Below are 17,416 nucleotides of genomic sequence, written 5' to 3'. Positions count from 1 at the left end.
CGGCAGACAGAACCAGGGCCGCAGACCCTGGTTATGGACTGCAGACCGGAGCCAGGTCCCACACCGACAGACCGACACCCCGCCTGAACCGCCCGCCCCGCAGGCAATCCAGCGGGGCCTGCACGCCGACCCGCAGCCCGCGCAAGGACGAAGCCCACGCAAGGACGAAGCCCGCGCAAGGACGAAGCCCGCCCCGCCCCGCCACAACCAGACAGACACCCCATCCAGCCTCAAGTCCCGAGTGCCCATCCATGTATCCGAGTGTGCTCAGCACAGGACACCTGGATGTCACCCCCCCCCGGCAGATATGTGGGCCCTCCACCACCGCCGACACCCAGGGCACACACTGCAGAGAAGCCACACAGCGGGAGCGGATGCTGGCAGCTGCCCCCCGCACCCAACCCACACCCACGACAGAAAGCGGCCTCCTATGGGCCCCAGAAGGCACCGGGCGGGGCTGCGGAGAGTGCCGCCGGGGTCGCAGCATGCCAAAAACCACTCGGCACCAGGCATAAGCCGCAGGACTTGAACCCAGCCAGCAGGGGGCCAACCTAGTCGCCATCCAGCCAACCACACCCCCATTCCAACCCACAGCGCCCCACCACCCCGGAAAACCCCAATACTCAATGTGTGACTGTTGGCAATTGCAATTTAAATTGTGGGGTGTCGGGTGCGAGTCCTCCAAGCAAGTCGAACCCGAATCACTTGCACCCCTCCTGCCCGCAGACCCTGGTCTGGTGGAGTGTTGTTTGGAGTAAGATTTATGTGCGAGCGTATGTGTTCTCAGCTAATATGAGTGGTATAGCAGCAGCCCGTCACATCCCTACCCACATAGCTTGCACCCGTCCTGCAAACCCTAGGCCTATTGCGTGGTGTATGTCCTGTGTATGAGGACATACACCACGCAGGGGTGCAGCAGGCCAGGCAGCGGCCAATGCGAACCCCACCCTAGACCCAACGGTGCCCTAGCATGCCCCACCAACCCCCCCTACCCGGAGGCACCCAACCCACAGCAACCAGCCACGGGCGCAGAGTGGCCTGTCATGCGCCTCCGCGCCCCGTTCAGGCCCAGGACCAGCTCGTGGCCATCGCGCATGTGGACCACAGAACAGAGGGCGGCAGGTGGCCCCCACACCCACAGCCTGGCCCCCCAGCGACGAGTGCCTCGTGCACCGAGAGAGCCAGAGAACAGGTACCCGGGCAGCCAGGTGCAATGAAGGCAGTCTGCCCCTCACCGAAGGAGACCACATAGGGAGCTCGCAACGAGCACACCTGGCCAGGCTCAGGTCCCCATTCGGGTCACAGGACCAGGCGGAACGTCTAACTAGCTCCGGCACGGCGGGGCGAGTTGTATAATTGGTTTATTATTTTCTTGCTGAATGTTAAGGCGCTCAAACTTGGTTGGTGGTGTTTGAGTGGTGGGTCAACTGAGAAGTCACCGAGGAGACATAAACAGGGAAACTGGAATGCTGTGACCCAGAAGGATTGATAGCTTCTTGGTGATGTTGGTCCAGAATATTTGGATTGGTGGGCAAAGCCAGATGGCATGAAAGTAGTCATCTCTGGTATGAAGGGAACAATGAGAACAAACCCACAAAACCCATTTTGAACATTTTGTGTTGGCTGATATGTGCTCTGTGCAAAATCTTATATTGGATGAGTTTCATTTTGGAAAAGGTATTGTTGCAAATAAGCTTCCACAGATTGATATCGGTGGAAACAGCAAGGTGTCTTTCGCATTCCATGGTAGGTAAAGACATAGTGTCATCTGTTTTTAATAAATGTTTGTATATTCTAGAAAAGAGATGTTTTCAATTACCTAAATGAGTGAGATGTTCAATCATCGGAGGTGGTTGTAGGATGTTGTTCGTTGATTTGTTTTTAACTTTTAGAGACTGCTGCAGCTGGAGGAAACTGTGACCCCCGATATTATACCCTATATAATTATATTATATATTATATATAATGTATAATTTCGGGGGTCACAGTTGGAGAATGTGGAGAATATATAACTCAGGTGTTTTCAAACATGTGTTCCAGATTAGTAATTCCTTATCTTAACCAAGACCTAAAGATTATTGGTCTGTTCTTAACCAGAAAATCCGAGTTGTGCCAGATTGGAGTGAATTTGTTTGGAGATAGTGTAACCACTGAGTTGGTTGAATCTCCACCAGGCTGACAAAGTTGTTGCGATGAATGGGTTTTTAAAGCAATTATGTTTCTATATAGATTAAATTAGGAATCTAGCCACTGGGGGTGCACAAGCCAGTGTATCATCAGTGCCGGTACCAAGCCCGGATGAATAGAGAGGGATGCGTCAGGAAGGGCATCCGGTGTAAAAACCATGCCAAATCAAACATGCGGACAACAAATGTGATTTCCATACCGGATCGGTCAAGGCATGGGTTAACAGTGACCGCCACTGGTGCCATTAGCCAACAGGGTGCCGGTGGAAATTGTGCTACTGTTGGCCGAAGAAGAAGAAGAGGGGGAAGGCATGTCGGGAGACAGCAGGAGAGGAAGAAAGGTAGGAGAGTATGTTGAGAGTAGGGACTTTGAACATTGGCACTATGAAGGGTTAAGAGAGAGAGCTGGCTTATATGATGGAGAGAAGGAAGGTAGATGTACTATGTATACAAGAGACCAGCTGGAAGGGGAGTAAGGCCAGGAGTATCGGAGCCGGGTACAAACTGTTCTACCATGGAGAGGATGGCAGGAGTAATGGGGTTTGGATAGTCTTGAAGGAGGAATATGTCAAGTGTTTTGGAGGTGACGAGAGTGTCAGACAGAGTGATGAGCGTGAAGCTGTAAATTGATGGGGTGATAATGAATGTGGTCAGTGCATATGCTCCACAAGTTGAGTGTGAGATGGAAGACAAAGAAGAATTCTTTAGTGAGTTGGATGTAGTGGTGGAGAGCGTTCCTAAGGGAGAGAGAGTGGTCGTTGGAGCAGATCTCAATGGGAAAGGGATCAGAGACATAGGTGATGAGAAGGTGATGGGTAGGTATGGTGTCAAGGAGAGGAATGTGGAAGGACAGATGGTGGTGGATTTTGCCAAAAGGATGGAATTGGCTGTTGTGAAAAAGTATTTCAAGAAGAGGGAGGAACACAGGGTGACATACAAGAGTGGAGGAAGGTGCACACAGGTGGACTACATCTTATGCAGGAGGTGCAATCTGAAAGAGATTAGTGACTGCAAAGTGGTGGTAGGGGAGTGTGTTGCTAGGCAGCATTGGATGGTGATCTGTAGGATGACTCCGGAGGAGATGGGGGATGGTAGCTCAGGCGGTAGAGCTGGTGGTCTAGTGATCTAAAGGTTGCTGGTTCGATCCCAGGCTCCTCCTGCTAGCATGCTGTAGTGTCCTTGAGCAAGACACTTAACCCCTAATTGCTCCTGATGGCTGCGTCCGTCGGTGTTTGAACAATTGTAAGTCGCTTTGGATAAAAGCGTCTGCTAAATGACTAAATGTAAATGTAATGTAATGTAATGAGAAGAGGAAGAGAGTGAAAGAAGAGCCAAAGATAAAATGGTGGAGGTTAAAAAAGGAGGAGTGTGCATGCAATTTTGGGAAGAGGTAAGGCAGGCAATAGGTGGGAATGAACAGTTGCCAGATGACTCGGAAACAACTAAAGAAGGGGTGAGGGAGACGGCCAAAAAGGTACTCAGTGTATTATGTGGGAAGAGGAAGGAAGACATGGACTCTTGGTGGTGGAATGACACAGGTACAGTACAGGAGAGCATAGAGCAGAAGAGGTTGGCAAAGAAGAAATGGGATAGTCAGAAAGATGAAGAAAGTAGACAGGAGTAGAAGCTGATGCGGCTCAAGGCGAAGAGAGAAGTGGCAAAGGCAAAGGAAGAGGCATACGACAATTTGTATGAGAGGGTGGACAATAAGGAAGGAGAAAAGGACTTGTACCGATTGGCAAGACAAAGGGACCTAGCTAGGAAGGATGTACAGCAGGTTAGGGTGATGAAGGATAATGTGCTGACTAGTGAGGAGAGTGTGTTGAGAAGGTGGAAGGAGTAATTTGAGGAGTTGATGAATTAAGAAAATGAGAGGGAGAAAAGAGTGGATGATGTAGGGATATTGAAACAAGAAGTGCAGCAAATTAGCAAGGATTAGGTGAGAACAGCATTAAAGAAAATGAAGAGTGGAAAGGCAGTTGGCCCAGATGACATACCTGGGGAAGCATGGAAATGTTTAGGTGAGATGGCAGGGTGTTCCTAATGAGACTGCTTAACACTATACTGGAAAGGGAGAGGATGCCGGATTAGTGGAGAAGAAGTGTACTGGTACCCGTCTTTAAAAATAAGGGAGACGTACAGAGCTGTAGTAACTACAGGGGAATAAAGTTGATCAGCCACAGCATGAAGCTATGGGAAAGGGTAGTGGAGGCTAGGTTAAGAGGAGAGGTGGGGACCAGCAGTATGGTTTCATGCCAGGAAAGAGTACTACAGAATGCTGATGGGAAAAGTACAGGGAAGGCCAGAGGGAGTTGCACTGCATCTTTGTGGATTTAGAGAAAGCATATGATAGGGTGCCTAGACAGGAAGTGTGGTATTTCATGAGAAAGTCGGGGGTGGCAAAGAAGTACGTAAGAGTGGGACAGGATATGTATGAGGGCAGTTGGACAGTCGTAAGGTGTGCGGTAGGCGTGACGAAGGCATTCAAAGTGGAGGTAAGATTGCGTCAAGGATCAGCTCTGAGCCCTTTCTTCTGTGCAATGGTGATGGACAGGTTAACAGATGAAATCAGGCAGGAGTCTTCGTGAACTATGATGTTCGCGGATGACATTGTGATCTGTAGCGAGAGTAGGGAGCAGGTTGAGGAGAGCCTGGAGAAGTGGAGGCATGCATTAGATAGAGGAGGAATGAAAGTCAGCAGGAGAAAGACAAAATACATGTGCCTGAATGGGAGGGAGGGCGGCGAAAAGCTGAGAATGCAAGGAGTGGAGGTGGAGAAGGCGGATGAGTTAAAGTACTTGGGGTCGACCATCCAAAGCAGCAGAGAGTGAAGAAGAGAGTACAGGCAGGGTGGAGTGGGTGGAGAAGAGTGTCTGGAGTGATCTGTGACAGAAGGGTTCCAGCAAGAGTGAAGGGGAAGGTCTAAAGGACGGAAGTGAGACCAGCTATGTTATACGGTTTAGAGGCGGTGGCACTGACAAAAAGGCAAGTGGCTGAAGTGGAGGTGGCAGAGTTGAGGATGTTGAGATCTTCATTGGGAATGACAAGGATGGACAGGGTTAAGAATGAGTACATTAGAGGGACAACTCAGGTTGGACAGTTTGGTGGAAAAGTGAGAGAGGCCAGATTGAGATTGTTTGGACACGTGTATAGGAGAGATGAGAGTTACATTGGGAGAAGGATGCTGAGGATGGAGCTGAGCTGAGATGGGCAAGAGGAAAGAGGAAGGCCAAAGAGAAGGTTTATGGATGTGGTGACGGAGGACATGCAGGGGGTTGGTGTAAGAGAGTAAGATGCGCAGAACAGAAGGTATTGGAGGCAGATGATCTGCTGTGGCGACCCCTAATGGGAGCAGCCGGAGGAGGAAGAAGATAGAGTCATAAGGGATGGGAGATCAGATATTGATAACTCCTGACATTCTGTTTGTTCAATGTCTCGGCATCCATGGCCCAAGTGTTGCTCTTGTTGTAACCATTTCATTATAAATTGAAGATGGTTTGCAAAATAGTAGTATCTGAAGTTTGGGGCTGCTTGGCTGCCACAGTCTATGTTTTTCTGTAGTGTTGCTAGTTTAATTATTGGTTTCTTGTGTTTCCAATACAATTTATTAATTATTAAGTCGAGAGTATTCAACCAATTTTCTGTTGGTTGGACTGGCGTCATTGAAAACATATAGTTTTTTTTGGGCAGTATATTCATTTTCACTGTTGTTATCCTGACAATTAGTAAGATAGCTAGGTTGTTCCATCGAGTGAGGACTTCTGCAATGGATTTGAGCAATGGCGAAAAATTAAGGGTAAACAAATCTCGCAGATTGCCCGTAAGATTGAACACTCCCAGTAGGGATGATATTGGGTTCCGTGGTTCCGTGGCACGGACCTTCACAGCAAGAAGGTCCTGGGTTTGATTCCCACCTGGGGCGCTGTTGGCACCGTGCTCCGGCGGGTTATCTCCCAAATAGGAGCCTTTCTGTGTGGAGTTTGCATGTTCTCCCCGTGCTCACATGGGGTTTCCTCCACCTCACGTCAGTAAGGACCCCCCTCAAACAAAAAACATGCACCCATCGTCTGACCAGCGATGGACACTTATCACCTGGTCCCCGGGTGCGTCCACGTATGCTGCCCACTGCCTCTGTCTGTGGCCCCGTAGCGAGGACAGGCCAGGATGGGTTAAATGCAGAGGAACCATTTCACCGGCCACCATCCAAAGCGTGTGTGCAAGCATGTGTTGTAGTGTGGTGTGTTGTGTGACAAATAAAGATTGTTTCTTCTTCTTTCTAAAAATAAGAAGATATCATTTGCACATAAACTGATTTTGTGAACAGAAATTCCTGTTTGTATACCAATGACTGTTTTGACGGATGGCTACAGCGAGGGATTCAATAAAGATAGCGAGTAGTAAAGGGGAGAGTGGACATCCTTGGCCTGTGCCACGCTGTAGAGTGAAACTCTGTGTAGTGTAACCATTGGTGATGACAGAAGTAGATTGTGAGTTGTATGAAATTGTGATCCATTGAATGAGTGACTCTCCAAATCCAAATTTGCTAAGGGGGTAAAAGAGATATGTCCAGTTAACTGGACCTGATGGATAATGGGGATATAAGTGGCCAGAAGTGTATAGAATTCCACTGGGTAGCCATCTGATCCAGGTGATTTATTGTTGGGCATAGAGAAGAAAGCTTTCCTGACTTCTTCTAGAGTAGAATTCCACAAATTTACCTGATTTGTCATTGATTCAAAATAATTCACTCTTGTTCGGTGAATGAGGAATTGTGTCTTTTGATGGATGATATTATTAAATTGAGATGTAATTCAAGATTCAAGGGAGGGGTATGTGTCACATACATATACAGTTTGTACGGTTCGTACATACTGTATATGCAGTGCAATGTCTTTGCAACGCACCCGGAGATTATGCACAATAATTACTAAACTGAACATAGTAACTAACCTAATTCCTACCTCGCTAACCAACTAAAACTAACTGATTCCTAAAACTTAATGCAGTTAGTGAATAGAATAATATAAATAAAATAAGATAAAATAAAATAAGACTCAAAAAGATAATACAGAGTGGGGGTAAAAAATAGAAGTGAAGGGAATAGAGTTATGTATGTGGGATAAGCTTTTTTCTATATACAGATATGCGCAGTAAAGTGCATGTGAATAGTGTGTATGGAGATATACAGTACAGTATACAACAGTATGACACAGCAATAAAGTAATGCCAAACAGAACAGAAATACAGCACAGTATGCAGTACAATATGCTACATACAGTACAGTACGGCAGTGGGGCCTGTGTGAGTGTCTCAGTGCTTTTTGTGAGGACCCCTGTTGAGTTCAGCATTGACAGTCCTTATAGCTTGCGGGAAGAAACTTGGTTTCAGTCTCTCTGTCCTCACTGTGTGACTGCAGAGGCGCTTGCCCGACCACAGCAGCTGGAACAGTCCGTTGTTGGGGTGATGAGGATCCTTCATGATCCTGCGGGCGCTGCTACTACACCACCTGGTGACTAAGTCCTGCAGGGAGGGGAGTGTAGTTCCAGTGGTACGTTCAGCTGAACGCACCACCCTCTGCAGGGCCCGCCTGTCCTGAGCAGTACAGTTCCCAAACCAGGCAGTGATGTTGCCTGTCAGGATGCTCTCCACTGCTCCACAGTAGAAGGACTTGAGGATCCTCACCAAGACCATGAATTTCTTCCGCTGCCTGAAGTGGTAAAGACGCTGCCTCGTGTCTTGTCCTTGTTGTCCTTGGTTGTAATCTCCTCCTTAAGTCCACAATCAGCTCCTTAGTTTGGCTGACTTTCTGGAGGAAGCTGTTGTCCTGGCACCAGAGTGACAGGTCAGTCACCTCCCCGCATTAGGCCTTCTCATCGTCGTCGGTGATCAGGCCCACCATGACGGTGTCGTCAGCAAACTTGATGATGGTGTTGGAGCTGGACCTGGCCACACAGTCATGTGTGTACAGGGAGTACAGTAGGGGGCTGAGGATGCAGCCCTGGGGGGATCCTGTGTTCAGGGTGAGGGAGCTGGACATGTGCCTTTCCACCTTGTGACGTGGCGCCCCAATGGGTGGCACCACATCACAAATTAATAATAATTGTCAAGTGGGCTTGTTGGGAGTGCAAATCTTTTAACCATTGCTCTAGTTTATTTCAGCATTATGTCCTTTCTTTTTATTGTGAGTGGAGAATTAAATAATACTACCTCTCAGAACTTCCTTTGCCATTTCCCAGAGTAAGGATGGTGATATTTCTGGTGAGTCATTCAATTCAATAAAGGAAGCCTATGCTCTGGAAAATAAATGGTTGAATTCTTTATCTGTCAGAAGTGAGGTGTTGAACCAGGGGTGGGCCAACTTTTTGGCTCAGGGGCCACATTGACTTTTAAAATTTGACAGACGGGCCGGGTCAGCACAAGATGCATACATATCAAACATAAACAGAAAAAAAGCATTAAAGTGTTACAACACTTACCTTCTAGTGGGAACAGTGTTGTTGATCACCCATTTTTGCCAGTGCATCGAAGTCTGGTGTTAGTTTTGTTGTGGCAATTTTCAGAACAGATCTGAGGTGTTCATCACTCAACTGAGATCTGTGGGGTGCTTTGTTGGTGTTCATCACACTAAAATTCTGTTCACACACATACATAGAGCCAAACAACACCAGCATCCTCTGTGCCATCTTCTGGATGTTTGGAAATATGACTGCGCTTAATGAAGCATAAGACTCATCCAGTTAAAGAGAGTTGAACTTCTCCTTTAAGACGGTGTCACATTGGAGATCAATCAGTTCCAACTGCAACTCCTGTGGCGCCGTTTCAGGGTCTTGTGAGAAGGGTCATGACACCAGCTGAAGTGACTTGTCAATTTTTCCAAAATCAGAGAACCGACGGCAGAATTCTTCATGCAGGTCATCCAGTGATTTCCTGTATTTTTTTCACATGTTGCGGGGCCTCTTTCAACGTAGCCAGTGTGGGGAAATGAGCGGATGACTTGTTTGGCATTTGCTTTGAGAATAAAGCTAGCTTGGTTTTAAAGGCTCTGACGTTTGTATGCATTTCATGCACAAACTGGTCTTTCCCTTGTAGCTTCACATTCAGCTCATTCATGTGTGTCAGTATGTTCACAGCAAAAGCTAAATCACAAATCCAATCCGTCACTCAGCTCAGGAAACTTGTCAGCATTCTCAAGTAGCTCCAAAAATGAGATAATCTCCTGTTTGAGCTCCCACACTCGTTGACATACTTTCCCAAAACTTAACCAGCGGACATTAGAATAGTAAAGCAAGTCCCTGTGATCAGCGTCAATTTCTTCAAGAAACTTAATAAACTGACGATGCGGAAGTGCCCTCGCTCGAATAAAGTTAACAAGTTTTACAACTTCACCACGTGGTCAAGCTGCAATACGGATTCTCAGTGCTTCCTGTGAATTATGCAGTCTCGGAAAATTGCCTCCTGCTCAGGGTTTTCCTCTTTCACCCCTGGATTCTTTTGAGCAGTTTGACATTTTTCCCGTTAGATTTGGCGATCCATCTGTGGTGACGTTGGCGAGCGTACTCCAAGGTAGCTTGTGCCTCTTGATGACCGCCGACACACTGTCACAAATCCTCTCCCCCTGTTTTCCCTTTTAGGCATTCCATGGCCAAAAACTCTTCCGTTTTCTCAAAATTGTCATTAATCCCACTGATAAAAATTGAATGCTGAGCGGTGTCCTTCATGTCAAATGCCAAAGAATATAAAGTAAATGACTCCGCTTTTTTGTTTAGCTTGCTAGCTAAGTCTTCGTCAGTTAATTCAACACGGCGAGTCACTGTCCTGCGTGATAAGCTAATTTTTTCAAATTTGTTCTTGCTCTCAGGACACAAGATACCTGCTGTCTCTACCATGCACTCTTTGAGAAACTCCCCTTCAGAGAAAGGCTTGCTGGCTTTTGCTAATTTGAATGCCAGCAAATAACTTGCCTTCGTGCTTGATTCTTGGATGGCAGTTTGTCGGATAAAGGTGTTTTGCTGAGCCTGCAAGCCAGCTGCCAACCTCTGAGCGGTAGCCGTCCGTTATGCTTTGATGGGTTGTTAGCGTAATTAGCATGCTTGGTATAAAAGTGAGGGCTGATGTATTCCTTTAAAACCGCAATCGATTCTTGGCAAATAAGACATACAGCCTTTGACCAGACCTAGGTAAAAAGGTATTTAGTTGTCCATTCCTTATTAAACACTCGGCACTCACTGTCGACTTTTCTTTTCTTTGGCCCACTCATTGTTGCAGATGGGTTCAGAGTAGTAGCAGAGTGATAACAGAGAGTAGCTCGGGCTCCGCAAAATCAAGTCACTGCGCCTAATGCGCCACCTGGTGAACGCCAGGCATTACAGGTCAAGGTGAAATGAATCCAGTCATAATTATGAATTCTGTACCAGTCTTCGGCGGGCCGGATTAAAAAGATCAACGGGCCGGATGTGGGCCCCCGGGCCGTAGTTTGCCCACCCCTGTGTTAAACCATCATCTGCCAGGTGGGTTTGAGTTTGTTTCATTTATGAGGTTGAAACTAATAGGCCCATGATCGGGATTACAATAGGGTGGGTTTCAGGATTAGTGATTTAGGACATTACCGAGTTACTAGTCAAAAAAAAGGCAATTCTAGAGAAGCCTTTGTGGGGTGGTGAGTAATATGTATATTCTCTATTATGTGGATTATTTGCTTGCCAACAATCGCCAAGAGCAAGATCACTCGTATATTATTTTATAATGTCAGATGAGCGCCAGGACTTGTAATTATCTCTGGTTTATAAATGACCTAAACTTGGATCAAGTACTGTGTTGAAGTCCCCTCTCATTATAATTACTGAGTCAGAGAATTCTAAGAGTTAAAAAAAAAAAATTGTGAAAGAAATTTGGGTCGTCCTCATTGGGGCCATAAATATTAGCTATGGGTAATTTGATGTTTCCTAAAATTCTGTTCATTATGTGTCCCTTCTGTGTCTGATAGTGTGGTTTTATTCAGATATGGGATACTTTTATTGATCAATATAGAAATGCCTCTTTTTTTGAGTTATATGATGCAGAAAACATCTGATTAACCCATTTAGCTTTGAGTTTGAGGCACTCGAATGCAGTGAGGGGAGTTTCTTTCAGTAGACAGAAATTGGGGTTCATCCTCGTGAGGTGACTTTCGTGAGGATTTTGCTATGTTTAGCTGGTGAGCCCAAGCCTCTCACATTCCAACTGACAAACTTAATGGTGATGGTTAAACCATGGTGCAATGACATTTCACTGCATATATGTATGAACGTATGTATATGTATGTGACAAATAAATCTCTTGAATCTTGAATTTTCAGAATCAGAATAGTCTTTATTACCAAGTAAGTTTACACAAACAAGGAATTTGTCTTGGTGTTCGGTGCATACATGAAACATAAATGGAAAACAATAAGTAAAATATTGGTGAAATATATAAGCATATGTAAACTAAGGCTGTTTTTTCTTCTTCTTATTGTCTTCTTCTATCTATCTTCTTTTTATCTTGACTCTTGCTTCACAGTGTCCGTGGGGAGTTTCAGGGCAGTGTGGGGGAAGTCTTTCACCATGTTTTCTGGTGTCTCTGTGTTGTTCTCGGGGATCCTGGAAAAGATGAGGTTATCCCGCATACTTCTGGATTGGATATCCAGGATAGTCTCTTTCATTATTTTATTTTCTTTCTTTACAACCTCCGTCTCCATTGTGAGACACTTCACAGAGGTTTTAGATCCGTGTTGTCTTTTTGCACCTCACCAACCGTGTGTTGCAGGAAATCAAGGCTGGCTTTGATCTCGTAAATGTCTTGGAGGAGTGGACCAAGCATGTCCAGCTTCTTGTTAATCTCATCCAAGACCCTAACCTCTACAGCACTAGGAATTAGATCAATTAGATCATCTGTATCGGTAGTTGAGTCTGCCTTCTTCCTTTTAAGCTGGATTGTCACGGTCCTGATCTTCTTCCATGACATACTCGTTATAATAATAATAATCAATATAAGCCTCAAGGTCCTCCACTTTGGATTTGTGTAGTGTGCATAGTGTGTTTCTTTATTTTTATATTTTTTGTAATTCGCTTTGTTATTTGTTGTTGAGTTGGAGCAGATTGTCTGAGTTTTCGTTTTTGCAGCTGGGCGCCGCCATGTTGGATCTGTACTCACTTCCGTCTTCTTGCGAGATCACAGCATGCTCTTCCCCTCCCGGACGTAGTTCATTCCCAGTCACCGCTATTGTCATGATCCTTCCCCTGCCTTGATCCTGGCTGTCTGTCTCTGGCTTCCTCTGTACCTCTGTACCTCTGTCTGCTCTGAGTCTGTCTCTGTCTCCCTCTAGCCCTCTCTAGCGCTCTCTATCTGCCTCTAGGTCCCTCTGTCCCTTTCTGGCTCCCTCTGTCTCGATCTGTCTGTGTCTGGTGTCACTTCATTTCCCTGTCACTGCACACCTGTCCCCAGTCAGCAATCGCGCCACCTGTCTCCACCTTCCTCGTCACTTCTCTTGTATTTAACCTGGTCCCATTCACTCTGTTAGTGTCGGTTCTTCCCTGTGTCCTGGCCCCCTGAACCCCTGAACCCCTGAACCCCTGAACCCCTGAACCCCTGAACCCCTGAACCCGTGAACCCGTGAACCCCTGGCCCCTGAGTCCGGATTCTCTGCCTGGTTGTGAGTCCCTGCCAGTCCTGATCCCCCTTTTGTTCCCTGCTCCTGATTCCCTGTAGCGTCGCAATAAACCCCCGTACATACTCCCAAAACCGTGTGTCTTGCATTTGGGTTTGCCATATTGACCGCCACATAACAACTATAGCAGCCAAAGCTAGGAGGTTTTCAGCCCGTTGGTATGAAAGATTCCCATGGCTAGAGTGCTGAACTTCAAGGGACACTGTTTTGTACTGTAAGGTATATTGCCATTTCCTCAAAGCAGCCACTGGGGGCTGATTCATAAAAACTGGCTTCAAAGACTTGAAACTTTTTTTCCCAATTTTGTGTTAAACGCGAGTGTAGCAGGGTACATGCTACAGTGCTTGACAGAACCAAAGAATACAAGCAAAGCCATCAGCCAGGACGGGGAAATATTATCAACCTGAACAACACAGGTCATTTGTGGAACCGAATAGAGTAGAATAAAGTTGTAATTCTGTGCCAAACAAGATATCCTGTTGCATGGCCATTATGAAAAGGAAGAGGCATTGAACAGAGGCAAGTTCTTGGAATTAGTTAAACTGATCTCTAACTACTATATGACCCAGAAATAAAACGGCAATTGGACGAATTGTCAGGAACAGGAAAATTACGAACCTCGACATCCAGAATGAGGTACTGGAAATCGCAGCATGGCTTCTTATCTGCAATATAAAGACGGATTTGCACGACTCAGATAAATACTATGCAATTTTGGCAGACGAGGGTAAAGACGATCAAAACGAGAGCTTGTGGCAGTCTGTATCAGATAAAGGCCTGTTGAAGGAAAGGGCTCTTGGTTTTGTGGCGAGTGGAGACATGAATGCAAATGCTATATCAGCAAAGATCCTGCAAGTACTGGAGGCGTTGCAGCTGGATCCCGTGTTGTGTGTTGTTTGTGTGCGTTTGCCTGCCTGAGATCTCCAGGCAGGGAGAGACATGCTAGATTCATGGAAATCCAACAACAGCTGCTACCAGGGAAACCAACTTTGGAATTGATGTCTGATGGAGCTTGTGGTCAAGGGCAGTAAGTAAAGTCTTGACACTTTTTGGCCAAATTTTGGAGACCCTTACTGAATTGTCTGAAAGCTCCAGCCACACAAAACTTGAAGCCGACTCTCTACTTCAGGAAATGTGAATGAAAAAAAAAGTGTATTTTCTAGTCACGTTCAACAAGTTGTTTGAAATGAGTGACTACGACCACTGTATCAGTTACAGATTGCATTGATCTAATCTCAGGTCTTAAGGAGATCTAACTACATTCAGGAATACAGAAAAGGACTTTGATAGTAATGACACCCACAGATGATCGACATTCTTAGCTGGGACGTCAGTGGGTCTTGAAAGAAGAAGTTGCCAGCTAATTTGGATGATACCCAGGTTGAATGTACTGAAGTTAAAGCATCATCTGTAAAGGACAACACAGGCTTAAAAAAACCATATGGAATGATATACTGGACAGGCAGATCATGGAACTGAAAATTTGTTTTAAGGTGGACCTGTATGGGTTTATGCTGCTTGCTTGCCTCGGTCAAACACCTTTGGTGACAAGGCATTAATACAGCCCGCCAGCACACACTTTTCCAAAGCTGTGGGAGATGCAGGACATTAATTGTTTTTACAGCAGCTGAAGAGAAAAGTCACATTGGTGTCAGTGGACAGGGCCTTTCCATCACTTATTGAGGTGCTCAACGCATGCCCTCGTGACATATTTCCCAAAATGAATTGTCTCCTACAGGCCCTTGCCACCCTACCCATAACAACCTTGAAAGACTCTTTTCAACTATCAGTTGTAGTAAAGTAGAGTAAAGTAAAAACTGGCATCAGGGCATCAATGATGACATACAGTCTGAACTCTTTGTCACCGCTCTCCTTTGAAAGAGAACTGACTGAATCGTTGGACTATAATGATATAATTTCAGTGTTCAACACCAAGCCCTGTCATCTCCTTCTGTAATCATCAAAAGTGAGCAAATTTACAATTTCGGACTGTAGTAGCCTATTGCCTATTTCAATTCTATTGTTTATTGGGTATATCGTTATTGCGTGTCAAATTGGATTTTATGCTGATGTTGCCGTGTCTGCCGTGTGTGTGTGTGTGTGTGTGTGTGTGTGTGTGTGTGTGCGTGTGTGCGTGTGTGCGTGTGGGTGGGTATGTGGTTTATGTGGTCGCCGTGCCAGGCTATGTTCAAATGATATTTTAATGTTACTGGTCATGTTGGTGTACCTCAAACCATACGCTTGATTAATGATGCGGTTGCATCTGTCAGCTGTGTGTGTGTGTGTGAATATGTGCCCGCCGCACCAGGCTATGCGATGCTGTTAATGTCCATCTTGGTTCCACTAATATTACCTCTGATGATGTATAAGGCTTGTATGATTTAACTGTGGTGCATTCACGCAAGTATAGTTGTAATGGCCTATTTTGGTTAACATGTATTTCGGAAACTATTAGTATGATTGGTCTTGAATGGCCTAGGCCCAGATGATTTTCTCTGTGCCCACCCACCCTGCCTACTCTGCTACTGCTTATATGCCTAGTAAGTCATCTGTTTTCCAACACAGGACCATGGGATTGATACCGGAGATTTGTCAGAAAGGAAGGAACTCAGAAGAAAGCTAAATTGCAAACCTTTCAAGTGGTACCTGGAAAATGTGTATCCCAGTCTCGATCCATGGGATGTCTTGGCATATGGCGCGGTAAGAATCAGTCTTCCCAATAGAAATACATAAGTAGCCATTTCTGTTAACAAATTAAGAGAGAGACCAGAAAACCAAGGAATTAACTTCAAAAAGACCTTTATTATCACTTTAAACAAGTGATACAAAGGCCTGAGCAGTTCTGCAGAAAAGCTATATTATTCGCTCAGGTTACAACTCTTATCCTCTACTCTGTAGATCCATCTTCTACATGTTGTCATATCATCCCATGCACTCCTTACCTTGTTTGGGCACATGTTTATCTTTTACTGTACACACATGCTCTGTACGTAGCTGTAGTTTATCTTTCACATCCGTGAAATGTACGTGGCTGTAGTTTATCTTTCGCCTCTGTGAAACACACACACACACACACACACACACACACACATACAGTGATTCAGTGTTCTTCCACACTTATTTCCCTCATATAGGCAAGATAATGATGATACTTTCTTTATATGTATAGTACTGTTATGAATATGTTATGAATAGGCTCAGGAGTAGGTGCAAGATTTATTGTAGAACAGGTAGGGGTCAAAACCAGTGGAAGTCAACAGGAAAATCGCCAGGGAATCAAGGGAACAGGCAGGTAATCAGGGTCTGGGAATCAACACTGTGGAAAGGAACGAGAATTCAATATGCAAACAGACACAACAATCTGACGGAGACAGTGAATGGGGACCAAGTTAAATACAAGAGAGACGAGGAAAGTGAAGACAGATGGTGAGATTGCTGACTGGGGACAGGTGTGCGGCGTCAGGGATGTGAAACCAGAGACAGACAGAGGGAGCTAGAGAGGGACATAGGGACCTAGAGACAGACAATAGGAGCCAGAAAGGGACAGAGGGACCTAGAGACAGACAGAGGGAGCTAGAGAGAGATAGCGGGAGACAGAAAGAGACATAACAAGCAGGCACAGGGCAGGATCCTGACAAGTACATTATAATTATATTTCCTTTAAATGTATAGTACATTTCTCCCATACTTCCTACCTCTATACAGCGGTACTTTGACTTATGAGTTTGATTCGTTCCGTGACAGAGCTCGTAATTCAATCAGCTTGTATTGCAAATCAATTTTCCCCATTGAAATTAGTTGAAATGCCATTAATCCATTAAAGCCCCCAAAAAACCACCCCAATTTTTTTTATTACGTGTTTTTAAATAAGAAAAATGTATTTATAAATAACAAATATTGTATAAAAACATAATAAAACATAATAAAAGGCAATGTCGAAGAGAATCGCTCATGTTTTTCTATGATTTCATGCTTTAATTCAATCGACAATCATCAATTCAATCATCTTCTCAGCACTTACTTTCTTAGGACCCATGGTTTGAAAAAAACAAATTTAGCAAAATAACTGCACAAAAAGCACAAAACGCGAGCACAAAACACAAAAGAGATACTTCCACGGTCTGGTAACCACGTGAAGTGAAGAAGTGAGACGCGGGATGCTGCGTACCTCAAGCTCGCTCCTCGTAACTCACATTTTTGCTCGCAAATCAATACAAAAAAATCGACAGAACGACGGCTCCTAACTCGGAAAACTCGTATGCTAGTGCACTTGTAAATCAAGGTACCACTGTATATATTTTTCTTCTAAGAAATGTACACCCAAAATCGATCACGTGAGTGAAAGAGTATTAGTAGTGTAAAAAAAACCCCTATGTATTAACTATCAGCTACAGAACAGCCTCCTTAAGGATCACTGTGTGGACCAGGGAGCCGTTCCTGGGAACATCCCCATCCTGTACGGCTGCCACTTCTATCAGCCTCAGGTAATCCCATGCTCCAAAATCCTTCCGTGTCTCAATTGAAGCAATTCTGCAAAGACGAGTGG

The 17,416-nt window shown here is 45.3% G+C and overlaps 1 protein-coding gene across 1 annotated transcript in view; it reads left to right on the top strand.

The window, feature by feature from the left end:
• LOC307231624 (putative polypeptide N-acetylgalactosaminyltransferase 8) overlaps positions 1–17,416 on the top strand; it is a gene marked incomplete at both ends in the record, with an annotated part of 34,896 nt that overhangs the window by 9,734 nt on the left and 7,746 nt on the right. Inside the window, 2 exons of the mRNA XM_080002388.1 lie at positions 15,436–15,570; positions 17,259–17,354. Coding sequence (XP_079858514.1) covers positions 15,436–15,570; positions 17,259–17,354 — 231 coding nt within the window. The remainder of the gene's footprint in view (positions 1–15,435; positions 15,571–17,258; positions 17,355–17,416) is intronic.

The sequence above is a fragment of the Zeus faber genome (assembly GCF_960531495.2).
Source record: "Zeus faber genome assembly, chromosome: 6".
Classification (NCBI taxonomy): Eukaryota; Metazoa; Chordata; class Actinopteri; order Zeiformes; family Zeidae; genus Zeus; species Zeus faber.
The sequence above is the reverse complement of the archived record's forward strand: the minus strand, read 5'-3'. Positions and strand labels throughout refer to the sequence as shown.